This window comes from Falco naumanni, chromosome 2, assembly GCF_017639655.2.
Source record: "Falco naumanni isolate bFalNau1 chromosome 2, bFalNau1.pat, whole genome shotgun sequence".
NCBI classification, from domain to species: Eukaryota; Metazoa; Chordata; class Aves; order Falconiformes; family Falconidae; genus Falco; species Falco naumanni.
Genome location: NC_054055.1, coordinates 80714481 through 80728980, shown reverse-complemented (window position 1 = coordinate 80728980; position 14500 = coordinate 80714481). Strand labels below are relative to the sequence as shown.

Below are 14500 nucleotides of genomic sequence, written 5' to 3'. Positions count from 1 at the left end.
TGGAAACGTGGCTAAGTATTTGTCAGCTGCTTTTATAAGAGAAGGAGAGAGAGAAACCCTACCCCCAGCATCATCACAAGGCGAAGAAAACATCCTTAAAATCCTCCAGGTAAGTACAGTATCAAAAAAGACTTTCAACACATTTTTGACAGCTGGTCTCCTGATGCAGGACGTGAGCAGGCTCCCTGAAATAGGCCTAAAGAGTCTGGCTCTTGTATTCACAGTTTACAGAGCTGCAAAAGTTTCCCTGCAGGAGAAGGGTAACTGGTATACTTTACCAGTACAGAAATACAGAGGTAAAAATAAAAATTAATCCCAAGCATCAGCTGGTTACGTTAACTAATTCTCTCCCTATTTCACACTAGAAACTAACCAAAAGAAGGGAAAACCAAAATTTTATAGCAATTGAGTTTAATAGACTGAGTCAGTGAGACACATAACACAATGTTAAGGTCAATGGACATGAGGCTGAAGCATGAGGCTAAATCCTCTCTTTCCCCTTTCCCTGCTTTAAGGATGACAGTCAGGTTTTTAACTCAGCATGGCAGAAAATGTAGTTGAAGGTTACCAAATCTCCTGAGCACACAGACACAAACCTCCCGGTGAACTGCCTACAGTCCTTCCACAGAGGAGGGCAGGAGGAAGAGTCTGTACCATCGCATGGCTAGTTCAGCAGAGCACAAAAAAACCCCAAAACAGACTTCCCGTACAGTGAGAGTGACATGGGTCAGCAATCAGAACATCGTGTCAGATAAACTGAGGTTGGGACAAATCATGAAATAATCAAACCTCCTATATAACATGCAGGCCATAAAACTTCATTCAGACCGAAGAGCACCACTGTTACCAATTTTGGGCCTCATCATTTGATGGGATTGCAAGCAATCTTCCTCAAATTAATTCCATATGAAGATCAGTAGATTCCAACAGCTTTAAATATCCTCCGATTCATTTTTACCATCTTACACCTACCTAATTTTGAGCAGCATTTCTCATATAAACAACCTCACACGTTAGTCACTGCAGAAAACTACCAGCAGCAACCAAACAAATTCCCAAGTGTAAACATGATGAGGTCAACCAAAGTCTGAGGCAGCGTGACGTTGGCACAAACATATATGGAGGATTCCCACTGGTATTCTATGGATATTATGCCAGAAACACATGTAATAACCTCCCAAAGCGGATGGCAGAATCCCTTCAGGAATTTCCTACCTGGCAAAACATACAGGAGTAGGTCTATCTTAGTGCACGGAGTAGGTTAGCTGTTTAACTTACAGGCAAAAGAAGTCTCAAAGCAACCTGGAACACGACACCACCCTCCCTGCTACTTATTCATCTTTTTCCCACCCCTAAAGTTTTCCTACACACAATGGGGACAAACCTCCACAGCAGCGTGTTCGGCAACAGCCAGGGTGCTCATGAGGGTACAAGCACCTGCTCCAAATCAGGCAGAACAGAAACTTGGATTCAAGTCTCCCTTCTTTTATAAGATGCCCCAGCTATATTTGCCTGTTCCTGAGAGGCACTTTGGGCACATTTTGATCAGAAATTCTGCCCTCAAGACCCTCAAACATCTTTTTGTTTTCCTTTCCAAACAGCTTTTCCACAGCGCATCAGTCATTTGGTCATTTGGACATCGTATCTCTGGTAGAGGCACACAAACTACACCAAACACCATAGCAGAATGAAGTCAAGAATAAATGTTCAAGATGATTAGAGCTAGAGAGAAAAGATGAAGCTTTTCAATTTCAATTCCATATAAGTTGAAGAGCAGGCAAAGCAGGCAACAAAAAGAAGTAATTTTAAAACTATGATGTAGGAGCTGGACTTAGTCCCTGACTCCGGTGAGTGCCCTCCTGCCCTACTAGGCCAAAATAAGTAAGCAGAATATACCCATCTGATGCAGCTGACTGGAAATACTGGTGTTGCACAACCCACAATCCCACAAAATCAAAAAAATTACATGTTGAAGTTGAAAAGGGCACTGTTTTCAAAACAAAAGGTTCTCATTTGTTCTCCTAATGAAACATTTTTCATCACCTTCACAAGAGACAGTAGCGCTGTTCCAGCACTATCCTTCCAACCAATAAATGGAGCATTTCTTCATGGAGATGTAAAAGATAAAGTAATCAACATTTCTCATATTAAAGTAGGATCTATTTTATTCACCACAGGACGGTAAATGGATAAAATTCACAATAACCAGCATTAAAAATCAACAAACCAACCCTCCAGTCCTATTTAAATTTGGCTTTATCTACTGGTCACTCACATTTCTACATACAAAATTTTGTCACTTTCGCTCATTTCCAGATTAATGGATATTGACACCCGATACTAACAACACACAGTTTATTCACAACTTGGGGGACCTTTAGGGTTGTTAAGAAAAACAAATCTTTTGTCTTTTTGTCCAACAAATTCATAGCTGGGAGGAACTGAAAAGCTGCACATTAGCAAGGAAGGAGACTAAATGATTTTTTTTTTTAATAGCACACTGAGTCCTAACTCTGGCATGCAATCGATGGAAGGAAGGACTCAGCCCAGCACCTCCAACATTGTTGCCATCCCATATCCAAGTCAATGAAGTGCAAAAGCTATTAAAATAAATAAATAAATAACAGCAGCGGCCCCAACAAGTAAAACATGTAAAACCCAAAACACAGTTAAATCTTTACAATTTGTTACTACTAAATACAACTGAAAGCATTTTAACCGAAGACTTCAGCCCATAGGGAACAGCCTCTCAAAATCTGAGTGCAGCAGTTCAAATTGTTTCTATAAACTAGTATATAGATCTACACAGCTTTTTTGGGGGAAGGGATTGGCATCTTCAGCTAAAGTAGTCCTCCGTCCATCCATCCATCCATCCCTCCCTTCCTCCCCCTCTCCTCACACAGCCATTGCAGTTGTGCCAGTACAGATGTTCTGGGGCTGCAATGTTATTTTTCCCCCATCAGAGGCTTGATCAGTCCCCTGGTCTGGCTAGCAGTCCCCCCGAGTCAGTCTGGGCGAGCGAGGGGCAGTGTGCCATGCCACTGGATGTCCTTTCAAGTAACATCACTGCAGAATTCTGTCCCATTTAACTACGGCCTAAAGCCCAAATGCAGCACAGATTTATTAATTCACGTGTTGAGATCCCCACTGGTCTCAACAGTTTCACTCAAAAACGTGTGAAGTTTGCTGTTCATCTAGGTAACCGCAGGGTCAGAGCCTACACAGGGCATTCACTTGCAAGGACTTGGCACCTTCCTTAAGCCTTTGTGGGACTGAGGTCTTCCTTGTATCTCTGTTCAGCAGAACAGTTAAAAATTAACACTGTCTTACACTGGTCAAGGCAAGCATAAAGCACTGAATTAAACCAGTGAAGTAAAAACTCAAAGACTGAATTTCCAGGGCTTGTTCTGTGATCGCCAAGTGTTGTGCCAGCACATGGAACACAACACCAGCAGCTGATGAGACATTTCTCCATGTGTTACAGGACTATTTTAAAGTGTGCTGTTTTGTTCGTCAAGTGTAAAGACTACTGCATTGTTTCACAAACAGTTCAGAACAAGACATATGCCTAGAACTTTAATAAATACAGTTAAGAGTAATACACAGCTGAATTTATCTAGCCTTCGTGATCTAAGTATAAACATCTCATACAAAAACAAAAATCCTTTTTAGTCTGTACATCTTTAAAAAGAAAAATCACAGAAACATCTGTTTTGCAAAGAAGATAGCTGTACAAAGAAATGATATGTTTTGAAGATATTAAACCATCTAATTTGCTGCGTAACTCTAGTTACTGAAATGTTCTCTTAAAACATACTACCTAGGTCATTTTTCTTTTCTGATATTTTGGCTCCAAATCTGAAATTCAGAGCCACTTGAAAGAAATTTCTAATTATTAAGGCCCTGATCTGAGAATGATTTCCACATGCCCATGTCAGCACTGAAATCTGGGAGTACCCAGCAGAGATCACTGTGGCCACGGGCACTAAAGCAGCTCATCTGTTCAATCCTGTAGTGCTAAAGTATGACAGCTCACAGTTCCCTGCCACCCCAAAGGAACCACCTCTCATTTCAACCCAGCCTAGTGGAGCAGCACAACTGCGTGATGCTTAGGACTCCTTTTTGCACAATCCTAACTGAGGATTAACATCCATCCAGAGAGGCTGTGAAAACTGCTAACCACAGTACACCGCAACACTAAGTTCCATTTCATTACCTACCAAAAGGCTGGGTGTCCTCGGGATTCGAAGCAGTACTGTAGTTACAAATTAATAGTACGGTGAGGTTATTATTGTCTGAGCAGCTTCAAAATATTAACAGCAGTGCATCTTAATAACCAGCTGGTATCATCCTCTCTGAAGTGATGCCCTCTATGTGTGCAAGACGACATAAGGGATACATACTTTGCTCACTGACACTGGGACGTTTCACTGCTAGACCGTTATGATTCCTTCTGCTCTAGTTTTGACTTGGTTTTGGAAAATACACAGTTCTGCATTTTAATTAAAAACATTCTATCAAAAGAAATAAAAAGGCACTTGGTATTTCTCTTTGGCTCAGTTGAGGTGTGCTGCTAAAACCTTCCCAAAGTTCCTGTCTCTTCATCTGATGAATAGTTGCCATCCTGAGGTACTTATTCATGTGCAAAAATAAGAGCTTCAGGGGTTTACCAGCCACATTTGTCACATTGCTTCCAGCAAACGTGTAAAGTTCTTCACCAAACAATCTCTTAAATGCAGAATAACGCATTCCATGAAGTTTGTTTTTCAGGGAAGAGATCTGACTGATGCAGTCCTTATTCCAAATCTCATTTCGTATCTCAGTGTTCTTTAAACCTGGGAAAGAACAGCAACCAGGCAGGAAAAGTTGAGGTGGAAGGCGTAACAGCCACTAACTTCAAAATGCAGGATCTACCCCTTGCCATGTGTTTTTCTATTCTCTGTCCATTTTACTTCTCCAAAACTACAACCAAGGGGCTTAATTTAGATTTTGCATATGCCAGTATAACTTCATTGATTCAGTGGCTTTTTATTTTTTTTTCTCAATTCAAACCATTGTAAATTCAGAGTCACCCTGTTCTTTAAGCAGACCTTTTGGAAAAGTTAAATTTGAAACTATTAATAAACACAGAGCAAGCAATCGAGTAGCTTCTTACTCCCCACCTGCATGCTCCCTGATGAAACCCAAGAAAGTTACATATTTGGGAAAAAAACAAACCATAACCAAAAGACCATGGCAGAGGTGTGTTTTCAGATACTTTTCTAAATAAGACGTTCTAAAAGCATGTTCATGATTTGAAAACATCAAACTGAATTACTCTTTTGAAACTAAATTAAAACAAACAGAAATGGACATACAGAAACTGTTAACACATTCAGTCTACACCTAGGTATTATGGGGCAAAGGCTTAGTAAATGTTTTTAAACTGTTATTAAAGAACAACAGCCAGGCGTAACACTTACAGGGTATGATCTGCATTACACCGAAGCTCCTTCTGAATAAGACGGAGTAAGAACTGTAAAAAGTCACAGTGTCTGTATTAATATCTATACAGATAAACAAACAAGCTAAGTTTCAGGGTAAGATGTTCACTGTTATTCAAAGAGTTCCTTATTTGAAACATGACCCTGTAAAGCTGAACTCAGTTTAAAACAAAAAAAATTAAAAGATTTACAGATGCTCTGTCAATGTTTGGAAGAGGTGTTTTCACAATGAGTAGGTAAGAGGAAAATAATTTCCTTTTTGCAACTGAGAGATCAATTTCTTCATAAAAACCAGAATGGCTTTCCAGTTACTTTACCAGCAGATGTATAAAGAAACCAGCAGAGGGAACCCAAGACTTCAAGAAAACATGGCAGAAGGAAATTATGGAGTAAAAATATTTTAGCTGCTATTCTGTAAAACAACTGTATGTGTGAAAAGCTTTAATGGCACAATTAGGCAAGACAAATTTAAGTCAGCCATGTTTATTTGCCTGTTGCAGGATCAGGACTTTTACAAGCACTTTAAAAGGTACTAAGAGTACCCAGGAAAGCGATTTTACAAATAAAATCTGATTATTCCCATGTACATTAAAGACAGAATTAGAACTTCCAGGGTTCCTCACTGTTACAGGTTTCCTTATCCTCAGAGTCTCACTGTTATAAATAGAAGTTTCTTTACTATCCTAAGTATTGGCGTTTTATGCAGTTAAACCTAACATTTCAGAGGTATGGGAATAGCCAAGAATGACAGAACTGAATACCACATAAGAGACTAAAGCCCCTCCACGTATCTTTGAAGAAATAATATTTGAACACAGGCATCTATATGCTGTTCTGCTCTTCCTGTTCTTCGCAGTACAGGAGTTACAAAAACCAGCATTTATTACAACAGCACAAAGTCAACCCTCTCAACAACAGAGCTTTACAAAGGCACTTTAACTGGAACTGCAAAGAAACGTGGGATTTTTTCAATTGGTTTTAATAAAGAACCATAAAAGAAAAGCAGCAGGGCTTTAAGTCTACTTGGGAAAACTGACAATCTCCCAAACCTCACTGCAGCATGGAACAGCTAATACTGAAAACAGCACAAATCAGGATTTATAGAGCTGCTGACTACCAGTGGCAACATACTTCCAGCTATTAACTTACCTAATTTATTTACTTAACTTCCAGAGATTTCACATCTTAAATGTGGAAAAAATTACTTTAAAATTTTGGATTTAACTTGAATTTAGGAAAAAAGCCTCAATAGTAACTCAAAGCAAGATTTTCTGCTTTTCTTGTGCCAGGAAAGAGTGGTCTGACACACTCAGCATTAGGTCCTCTGCAGGAGCACAGAGCTCCATGCAATACCATGCACAGGGCTTTGTCTGGGCACAGCCAGCACGGAGGAAGGAGTATTTCTGAAGTGTTCCACAGTCACCTTGCCCTTTCATGGGTACTTCCACCCCGGACTTCAAAAGGAGAGGATATGCAGGTGACGCTTCAGGACATCTCTGAGATAATCATAGCAGCATTCTGCTCTGCTGGAGATCAAAGCTGGTACAGATGCCTGCCAGGGAAATCTGTGGCAATCTCAGAAATGTAACCTACAGGCTAACCTACACATGGGTACAGCGAGACTGACTTCAAAGTACAGCAAGACTCCCCTTGCCTCATCTTGTGTCTTCCTTGGTCTTTAAAAGCAAAGCAGAGCGACTCAGAATTTAAAAAAACCCAAACAACCCTTTCAGATCTTCCTATCAATCATGCAGGATCTCAGACACAAGAAAAAAGGAAAATGTATGTGCTTTGTACCAAGTCACCACGTGTGTGTTGCACTCCATTTCCCTAAATATCTGCTCCTGGTTACTGTCAAAAGTTAGGACGCCAGTTGTACGCCTAACCTCGTACAGCAGTTTTAGAGCCCGTCTGGAGAATGCAATGTATTAACTTTCAACAGCTTCATTATTGTGGTGATTTTGGTGATAAAACAATGTAGTAAAACATCTGTTACCACTTTGCTAAAACAGCTTTAAAGAAAACAGAAGTAATACTTCCGTGAGTGGAAGGCGTCTTCTAGGTCTCTATATGAAGGTTTACTTACAATTGTGTGCTGTAATCTGCTCAGACAGCAATTAACAGATGTGTATTTGCTCAAGAATTGATGTGCATCAGAATTAATCTGCACTTTTGATTAAAATTAGATGAGAATTTCAAAATTTGCAAATTTGCTCTTTAATTGAAAATTTCCTACACAATTGGAAGTTTCTTATAAGATGGAGTATAGAAATTGCAAAAGGAAATTTGCATCTTAAGGTAGTTTAGCACAAAGGAAATACACAGCAACTAATTAGTAGTTTTAGACTTACTAGCAAGGCACATCCATCTGCCACCATAAGCATGTAAAACACGTTGTTCCAACCAGATGGGGAAATAAGACCAGCTAAGAGAGGCCCCAAAGCCGCACCTAAAATATAACATTGATATTGTCAGAATAACGCAACATAAGATTTACTATGCTGAAAGACCGTTATTCCCAGTAAGAATCTCAATTTCTCCACCTAGTTAACTTAGTATTCACTTATGTATTAAAAGGTCCCAGAAAGTCCAAAACGTTACTGGTACAGCTGCAAGCCAGTAGGAAACCTATCACAGGGGGAGCTGAAGACCAGAAGTTTGAGAAATGCCTGCCTTTGGCTCAACAAAATGCCCATCCAGTACTCAGCTGATTCCCACTTAGTTTTCCCTGGCTGCACGTACCGGTGCAGAGGACTTGAATAAAATATCCCTGATCTCAGAAACAGCCCAACAGCATCTATTTTTGCTGTTTGTGCCCAGTATCAGTCTACCACCCTCCTCCTTCCTCCCTCCCCTCAGGTGTGGGACCACTAGAGATGTTTAAGGCTAAGTTTGCTCTGCTCCCCACTGCCAAAGCTGTACTGAGTCCTGGCAAAACGTGAACTGGAGAGAGCTGAGTTTCTCAAAGATCCTTTGTTTTAACCTACCACAGCCAAGGCAGGCTGCCTTAAAGCTCTGGCTTACCTACAGATCCTGTTCCATCGATGATCGCTGTCACTGTGGACAAGGCTCTTGCATTCCCTTTCAGGCTTTTATGGGTACCCTAAAGTGACAAAGACTGCTTAGACCTGCTCTGAGCCGAACTCCGAAGAAGTCCTCATGATATCATCTAGCTCACACCCCTCCACATTAGATGTACATTGTGAAGATGCCTTAAATATCCTAGCTCAGACCCTTTTATCACCACTTAAAGAAGCCTTCTACTACATCAACCTGTTGCCTAGAGCATTCTCCTTTATTAAATTATGTTATTTAAACGACAGGAGCCAAGAAGCTTTCCGTTCTGCACACTGTGGATTCAAGCAACAAGGATGGCACTTCAGCTCTGTGTTTATGCTGCAAGGCTGTTTCCACAGCCACCCTTCCCCCTTCTAATACAGCTCTGCAGAACAAACACACGCACACTCCCATTGGCGGGGAGGGGGGACGGGACGGGGGAGATCACTGCTATGACAGGAATACTAGAATACCAGAACTATGAATATATACTGAAATGCTAAAAATTCAGAGAATTCCTAAGCTTGAGCATCCTTGAGCCAAAAGAAGCTATTCAGTTCCAATTTTAGAAGCCAGGTCTTCAGAACAAAACGACTGATAAAGGGAGCGACTTAGTAGAAAGACAGAGAAACTGAATAGTTCAGAGAACTGCTAATAAGAGACAGTCCTTCATCTCCAGTACACCAAGGAAAATCCCGTCAGGTAATCAGTGATTTGCATTTGCTTGTGTCAGATATTTGATTGTTGACATTTGAGGAACTGGCTGGCAGTTTCAACCCTCTTCCCAAAGGCCAGGTAGAGATCTTACAATGGCAGGCTCCACTTTCTAGCGAGCAGCCCCTTCAACAAGGCTAAGGATAAAATGGCAATGCATAGTGGCTGCCTTTGTCTTGCCAAGACCTCCAGGCCAAGGACAGGGCTCCAGAGGACATTTGGAGACTTCTGTCCTACTCATTTTCTTTTATTTAGTGCATTTGTTGTTTGTTTTCACATGGCATTTGTGACTTGACTGACCCAATCGAGCTGGAAGTGCTGGCAACCAGAGTAACTGTACAAGAAAGGGCAGAGGGTAGCATGGGCAAAAGTAAAGGTATGTGCCAGGTACAGCTTTCTGCACTGAGGGAATTAAGTCTCCAGCTCACCTCTTACACAGATATAGCTTTTCCCCTCATTTAAAGATGCAAAGTATAAAAGGGGAGAAGGCACCTTGTACAGAGACCTGGCTTTGCATGCGACCCTCACATTCACTTTGGGCTGTCATCTACAAGATTTGGTCTGTCTTGTTAGTAGGCAAGAATAATTTAGAAGCCTTTCACAAGCACGACACTCATTCATACTAATACATGAACTCTAAAACAACCTTAATGGCTGAGTTCAGCACTGCCTACCCAGCTCCTTATCCCTCTGCTTTGGGACAATGCAGCCACTTCACTGATGACCCTGCAAGAATCAAAGGGCTCTGGCTGGAGACCAAGGCTGCTACACTGGAAGCAGAGGGGAAACCAAACTCACCAAGTCAGCAGAGACAGCAGTGGTGATCAAAGCGTAGGGGCCATTCACTAGGGCACCACTGATAAGCAGCATCACTGTTGCAAGATGACAAAAATGGAAAATATGAGTTGCCTAAAAGACCGTTAACCTTAAAAACAGGAGACATCATAGCCTATGGTTCTCAAATGATTTAACCCCTCCTTCACTCCCCTGACCCTATTACAGAATTGGGAAAGGAGGAAAAGCAACATACATTCCTAGCTCTCTTCAATGCTTACTCCACGATGCGAATTCTCAAATATATCAGGAGATGGGACTAGTCAAAAGGCACTTCCCAGGGCCTTTACCGATCCTGGTAGGTCAGAGAAAGGGGAAAATCTGACCAAACTGACCCTAAGAGCAGGGGATGCTCACAGGATCCACCCATAAACTCCTCCTCTGCTTAGACAGCATCAAGCACCAGAGGACTCTAAAACCTAATAAGGCCTTTAGGTAGGTGAGACACTACTGTCACCCCTTGTGTTTCAGCTTCTGTTTTGAGATAACAGATATAAAGCCACGAGTGAATTCAGCCTATACAAGTAAAGTTAACATTGCTGTCATAAGTCCTACAAGTATTATTTAAACACATCTGACATCTGGCATAGGGAATATAATAAAGCCTGTGCTGACACAACAAGCTCCAGAAAGAAGACTAAAGGTATTAATTAAATCACTGTTCTCATACCACTCTTCACTCATTTCCTAGCCCCCCCTTTCCTTACCCTGCAAAAAGCCTGCAAGACAAAGTCTACAGAATTTGATTGTATACTTCCTCCTCTAAGGGAAAAAATAAAATAAAAATAGAAAAAGGAGAGAGAATCAGGGGATCATATACGAAAAGTTCACAGAACGGCAGGCAGAAAATAATTTAAAAATACTCACCTACAGTAGCCTCAAGACCCATTTTACTGACTGCAGAGAACAGGTACAACTGTAAAGACGAAAAAACAAACATGCTGAATACCAACGTATGGACTAATCCTAGGTTCCCAATTTTTCCCATGTTAACTACAAAATATCTTAAGTTGGTATTACGTGAAAAGTAGTTCCAGGTTTTACTAAACCCTTTTAAGACCACAGCAGAATGATTGTTTGATTGGACACAGGAGGGAGATAACAGGTATGCTCCTATTCCCCAGTATGTCCTTTCAGAAGAAAAGGCTGTGTCATGAGACCACTCAATTTTAAACTCTCAAATCACCAATTTTAACATAGCATAGAATACTGTTCACAGAAGAATCAAAGAAAAATGCATCTCATATGTACAACTGCCAGTTTTCCCACAGTTATAGCACATTTTAGCCTTTGAGCAGCTAAAATTCTGGCTAACGTCAATTTTACAAGAGAGTGAAACTTTCCATATAATAACATCCTAGAACAAGCAGCACGTTAGACTTGTTTGCTTGTTTAGTAAAGGCAGTCCCCCATGTCTATACTTGCCCACATGCTAAACTTCCCACGTCAGCTTTCAACCTGGCCTGAACTCTTTAGATCCAAGTTAGGAGATGCTGTCTGCAGAACCTCCCAAGCAATGCTGTCAAAGTCTCAGCCACAGCTGTAACAGAGGCAAACTCTTACTGTGGGTGCTGCAAGCAGTAACATCATTCCACAGGTTGATGCCCTCTTCTCCAGCCTGTCTGAAATCAGGCCTGCCAAAACTCCACCTGAAAGACACCACAGGTGTTTGAGGAAAACACTCTGCACAACTTTTACACAAAAGGCATCAGTTATACTTTATGGAACCCAACCCAGATTAAAACAACATGACATGACTTTTAATGTACAGTTATATACAGGAGCACAGAGCACAAGACTGACAACGTAATTGCACTTAGCAATATACTTATTAACCCAAACAGCTTTGACTTGGAAGTTAACACCAGCAGACAGTCGTTCTTCCTCGTTGTTTATTTCAACCAAATACTGAAGATGACAGGAGTTGTGGCGGACTGGAGATGGCAGAAATACTTAGAAATTGTTCTGCTGATTTTGAATGCAAAAAGCCTCTCTTCCAGGTGCCACATGGCCTCACTGTTGGCATTCTGGAATCCAGCTGTGCCCAGCTACTCACTGGTCTCAACTGCTCACATGCAACAGTAAACTCTATCCATGTCACACTGAAACCAGGGGTAATGAGAAATTCTAGATCTTGGGGCAAACGAAATATTAGGTTTTCACTCCAGCCTCTTTAATTTGCCCTACTTCTTTTGTTTGCCAATGACTGTACACAAAAGTACTAAACGCAGTGTGTGGCAGGAAGGGGTGGGAAGGCCTGAGGGAAGGAGCTGCAAAATGATACAAATGGAACTTGGTACAGGGAGAAGGAAAGGAAGTTCTCTGGATTCTCCAGATTCCTAAATATTGCTGGGCCTCCTCCTCCCTTCCCAGCTGCCCATCTCCAAAGTGCTCACATCCCACTTGGTTTAAATGCAAATGCCAAAGGTCTGAGCAGCACTGACACATTAAGTTTGTATTCACAGTGAAATAAGATGCTGCTGCAAGAAGTCACCCACATCTCTAAGGTACTACTGACTCTGGCTTCTAGCTACCTGGGATGAAATAAACAGTGAGAAATGGCAGAAGTCACACCCAGCATAAGACTAGAACAGTAACTACAACACACCTTGACAGCTGCATCTTGAACTACCAGGGTCTACATAGCTCTTGATCCAGTGAAACTTCTCTATCATCTTCCAATAGACTTATACAAGGCTTACTTTCATAAAGGAACTGGGGGAAGTGGAGAGGGCATGGGTGTGGAGGTGTGCCATGAATCAGCCAGGCATCAAGATGACGATGCTTGTTTTGTTGTGAGCTATAGTGTCTACACTGGCATAAAAAAGTAATTATTCAGTGGTTACCTCACAAATTACAAAGGAATAGTCTCACCCTTGCTATTATTACAATCTTACAATTTTATCACATACAGTTATATGAGGCATCAGGGAAAAAAAACAAAACGAAAATACTGGTGGCCATTCACCTCTGTGCCCACCAAAAAATACACACCTGTGCAAGCTGAGATACTTCTGTTATGTTACAGTGACAAAAGGAAGATATTTTGATAGGTGGAGTGACCAAGACTCGTGGGCCAGAGCTGATGGAGCTAAAAGATTCCATTATATTTGGCTCTTACAAGTCTGTACTGGACAATATAATTGGCTCTGTGATTTGTTGTATCTGAAGATATTCTGCTAGGTTTCCAATGTCCAGCCCAGCTCCCAACTTAGTACCTTTACTGCCACTCTCCTTCAGTGGACACAAGGCACAAGGATTAATAATATACGTAAGCTACGTTTACCACAGTTTTTCCTAAACTGGTGTGATTAATGATGAAATATTAATAATAAAACTTACCGAAGATTCCACCCACATCAAACAGTGTAGATAGGTCCCCAGCTCTTTTGGCATCAAGATGCTCTAGTGAGACAAGTAAGACATTTGACACATTTCCAGACTATAAAACATATAAATCTCATCACGGTCTTGTCATGTTTGGGTAAAGGCATCTTATGGCATTTATTTACATTGTTTATTTACAGGAATAAGCTACCGTAAGGTGTCATTGTGTAAGACAAGTAAGAACCTATCATGACTGGATATTCAAGGATTTAGTCTTTGAATGCAATTACACTAACGGCAAGACACATTTTACCACTTTAACAGTTAATCACAGAATGGCCTGGGGTCAGAAGGGACCTTTAAAGGTATTTAGTCCAACCCTCCCTGCAATGAGCAGGGAGGTCTTCAACTAGATCAGGTTGCTCAGAGCCCTGTCCAATCTGACCTTGAACGTTTCAAGGGGGGGGACATCTACCACCTCTCTGGGCAACCTGCTCCGGTGCTTCACCAACCCTTATTGTAAAAAACATCTTCCTTGTATCTAGTTTAAATCTACCCTCCTAATTTAAAGCCATTAGCCCTCGTCCTATTGTAACACGCCCTATTAAAAAGTTTGTCCTCATCTTTCTTATAAGCCCCCTTTAAGTACTGAAAGGCCGCAATAAGGTCTTCCCAGAGTCTTCTCCAACTGAACAACCCCAAGTCTCTCAGCCTTTCTTCATAGGAAAGGTCTTTGTGGCCCTCCTCTGGACCTGCTCCACCAGATCCATGTCTTTTCTGTGCTGAGGACCCCAGAGCTGGACACAGTATTCCAGGTGGGGTCTCAGCAGCACAGAGCAGAGGGGCAGAATCATCTCCCTCAACCTGCTGGCCATGTTTCTTTTGATGCAGCCCAGGACACGGTTGGCTCTGCAAGTGCACATTGTCGGCTCATGTCCAGCTTTTCATCCACCAGTACCTCCATGTCTTTCTCTGCAGGGCTGCTCTCAATCCATTCATTCTCCGGCCTGTATTGATACTGGAGGTTGTCCCAACTCAGGTGCAAGACCTTGCACTTGGCCTTGTTGCACCTCATGAGGTTCATA

The 14500-nt window shown here is 41.5% G+C and overlaps 1 protein-coding gene across 8 annotated transcripts in view; it reads right to left on the bottom strand.

Annotated features, from left to right (window-relative positions):
- Positions 1-2147: 2147 nt before the first annotated feature.
- Positions 2148-14500, bottom strand: part of SLC37A1 (solute carrier family 37 member 1) — a 43119-nt gene continuing 30766 nt past the window's right edge. For all 8 annotated transcript variants that reach the window (XM_040585157.1, XM_040585156.1, XM_040585154.1 and 5 more), the window contains 8 exons: positions 13431-13493; positions 11652-11737; positions 10956-11004; positions 10053-10126; positions 8508-8586; positions 7835-7932; positions 5463-5515; positions 2148-4835 (listed from right to left, as the gene is read on the bottom strand). In XM_040585157.1, coding sequence (XP_040441091.1) covers positions 4820-4835; positions 5463-5515; positions 7835-7932; positions 8508-8586; positions 10053-10126; positions 10956-11004; positions 11652-11737; positions 13431-13493 — 518 coding nt within the window. In that variant the 3' untranslated portion in view covers positions 2148-4819. The remainder of the gene's footprint in view (positions 4836-5462; positions 5516-7834; positions 7933-8507; positions 8587-10052; positions 10127-10955; positions 11005-11651; positions 11738-13430; positions 13494-14500) is intronic.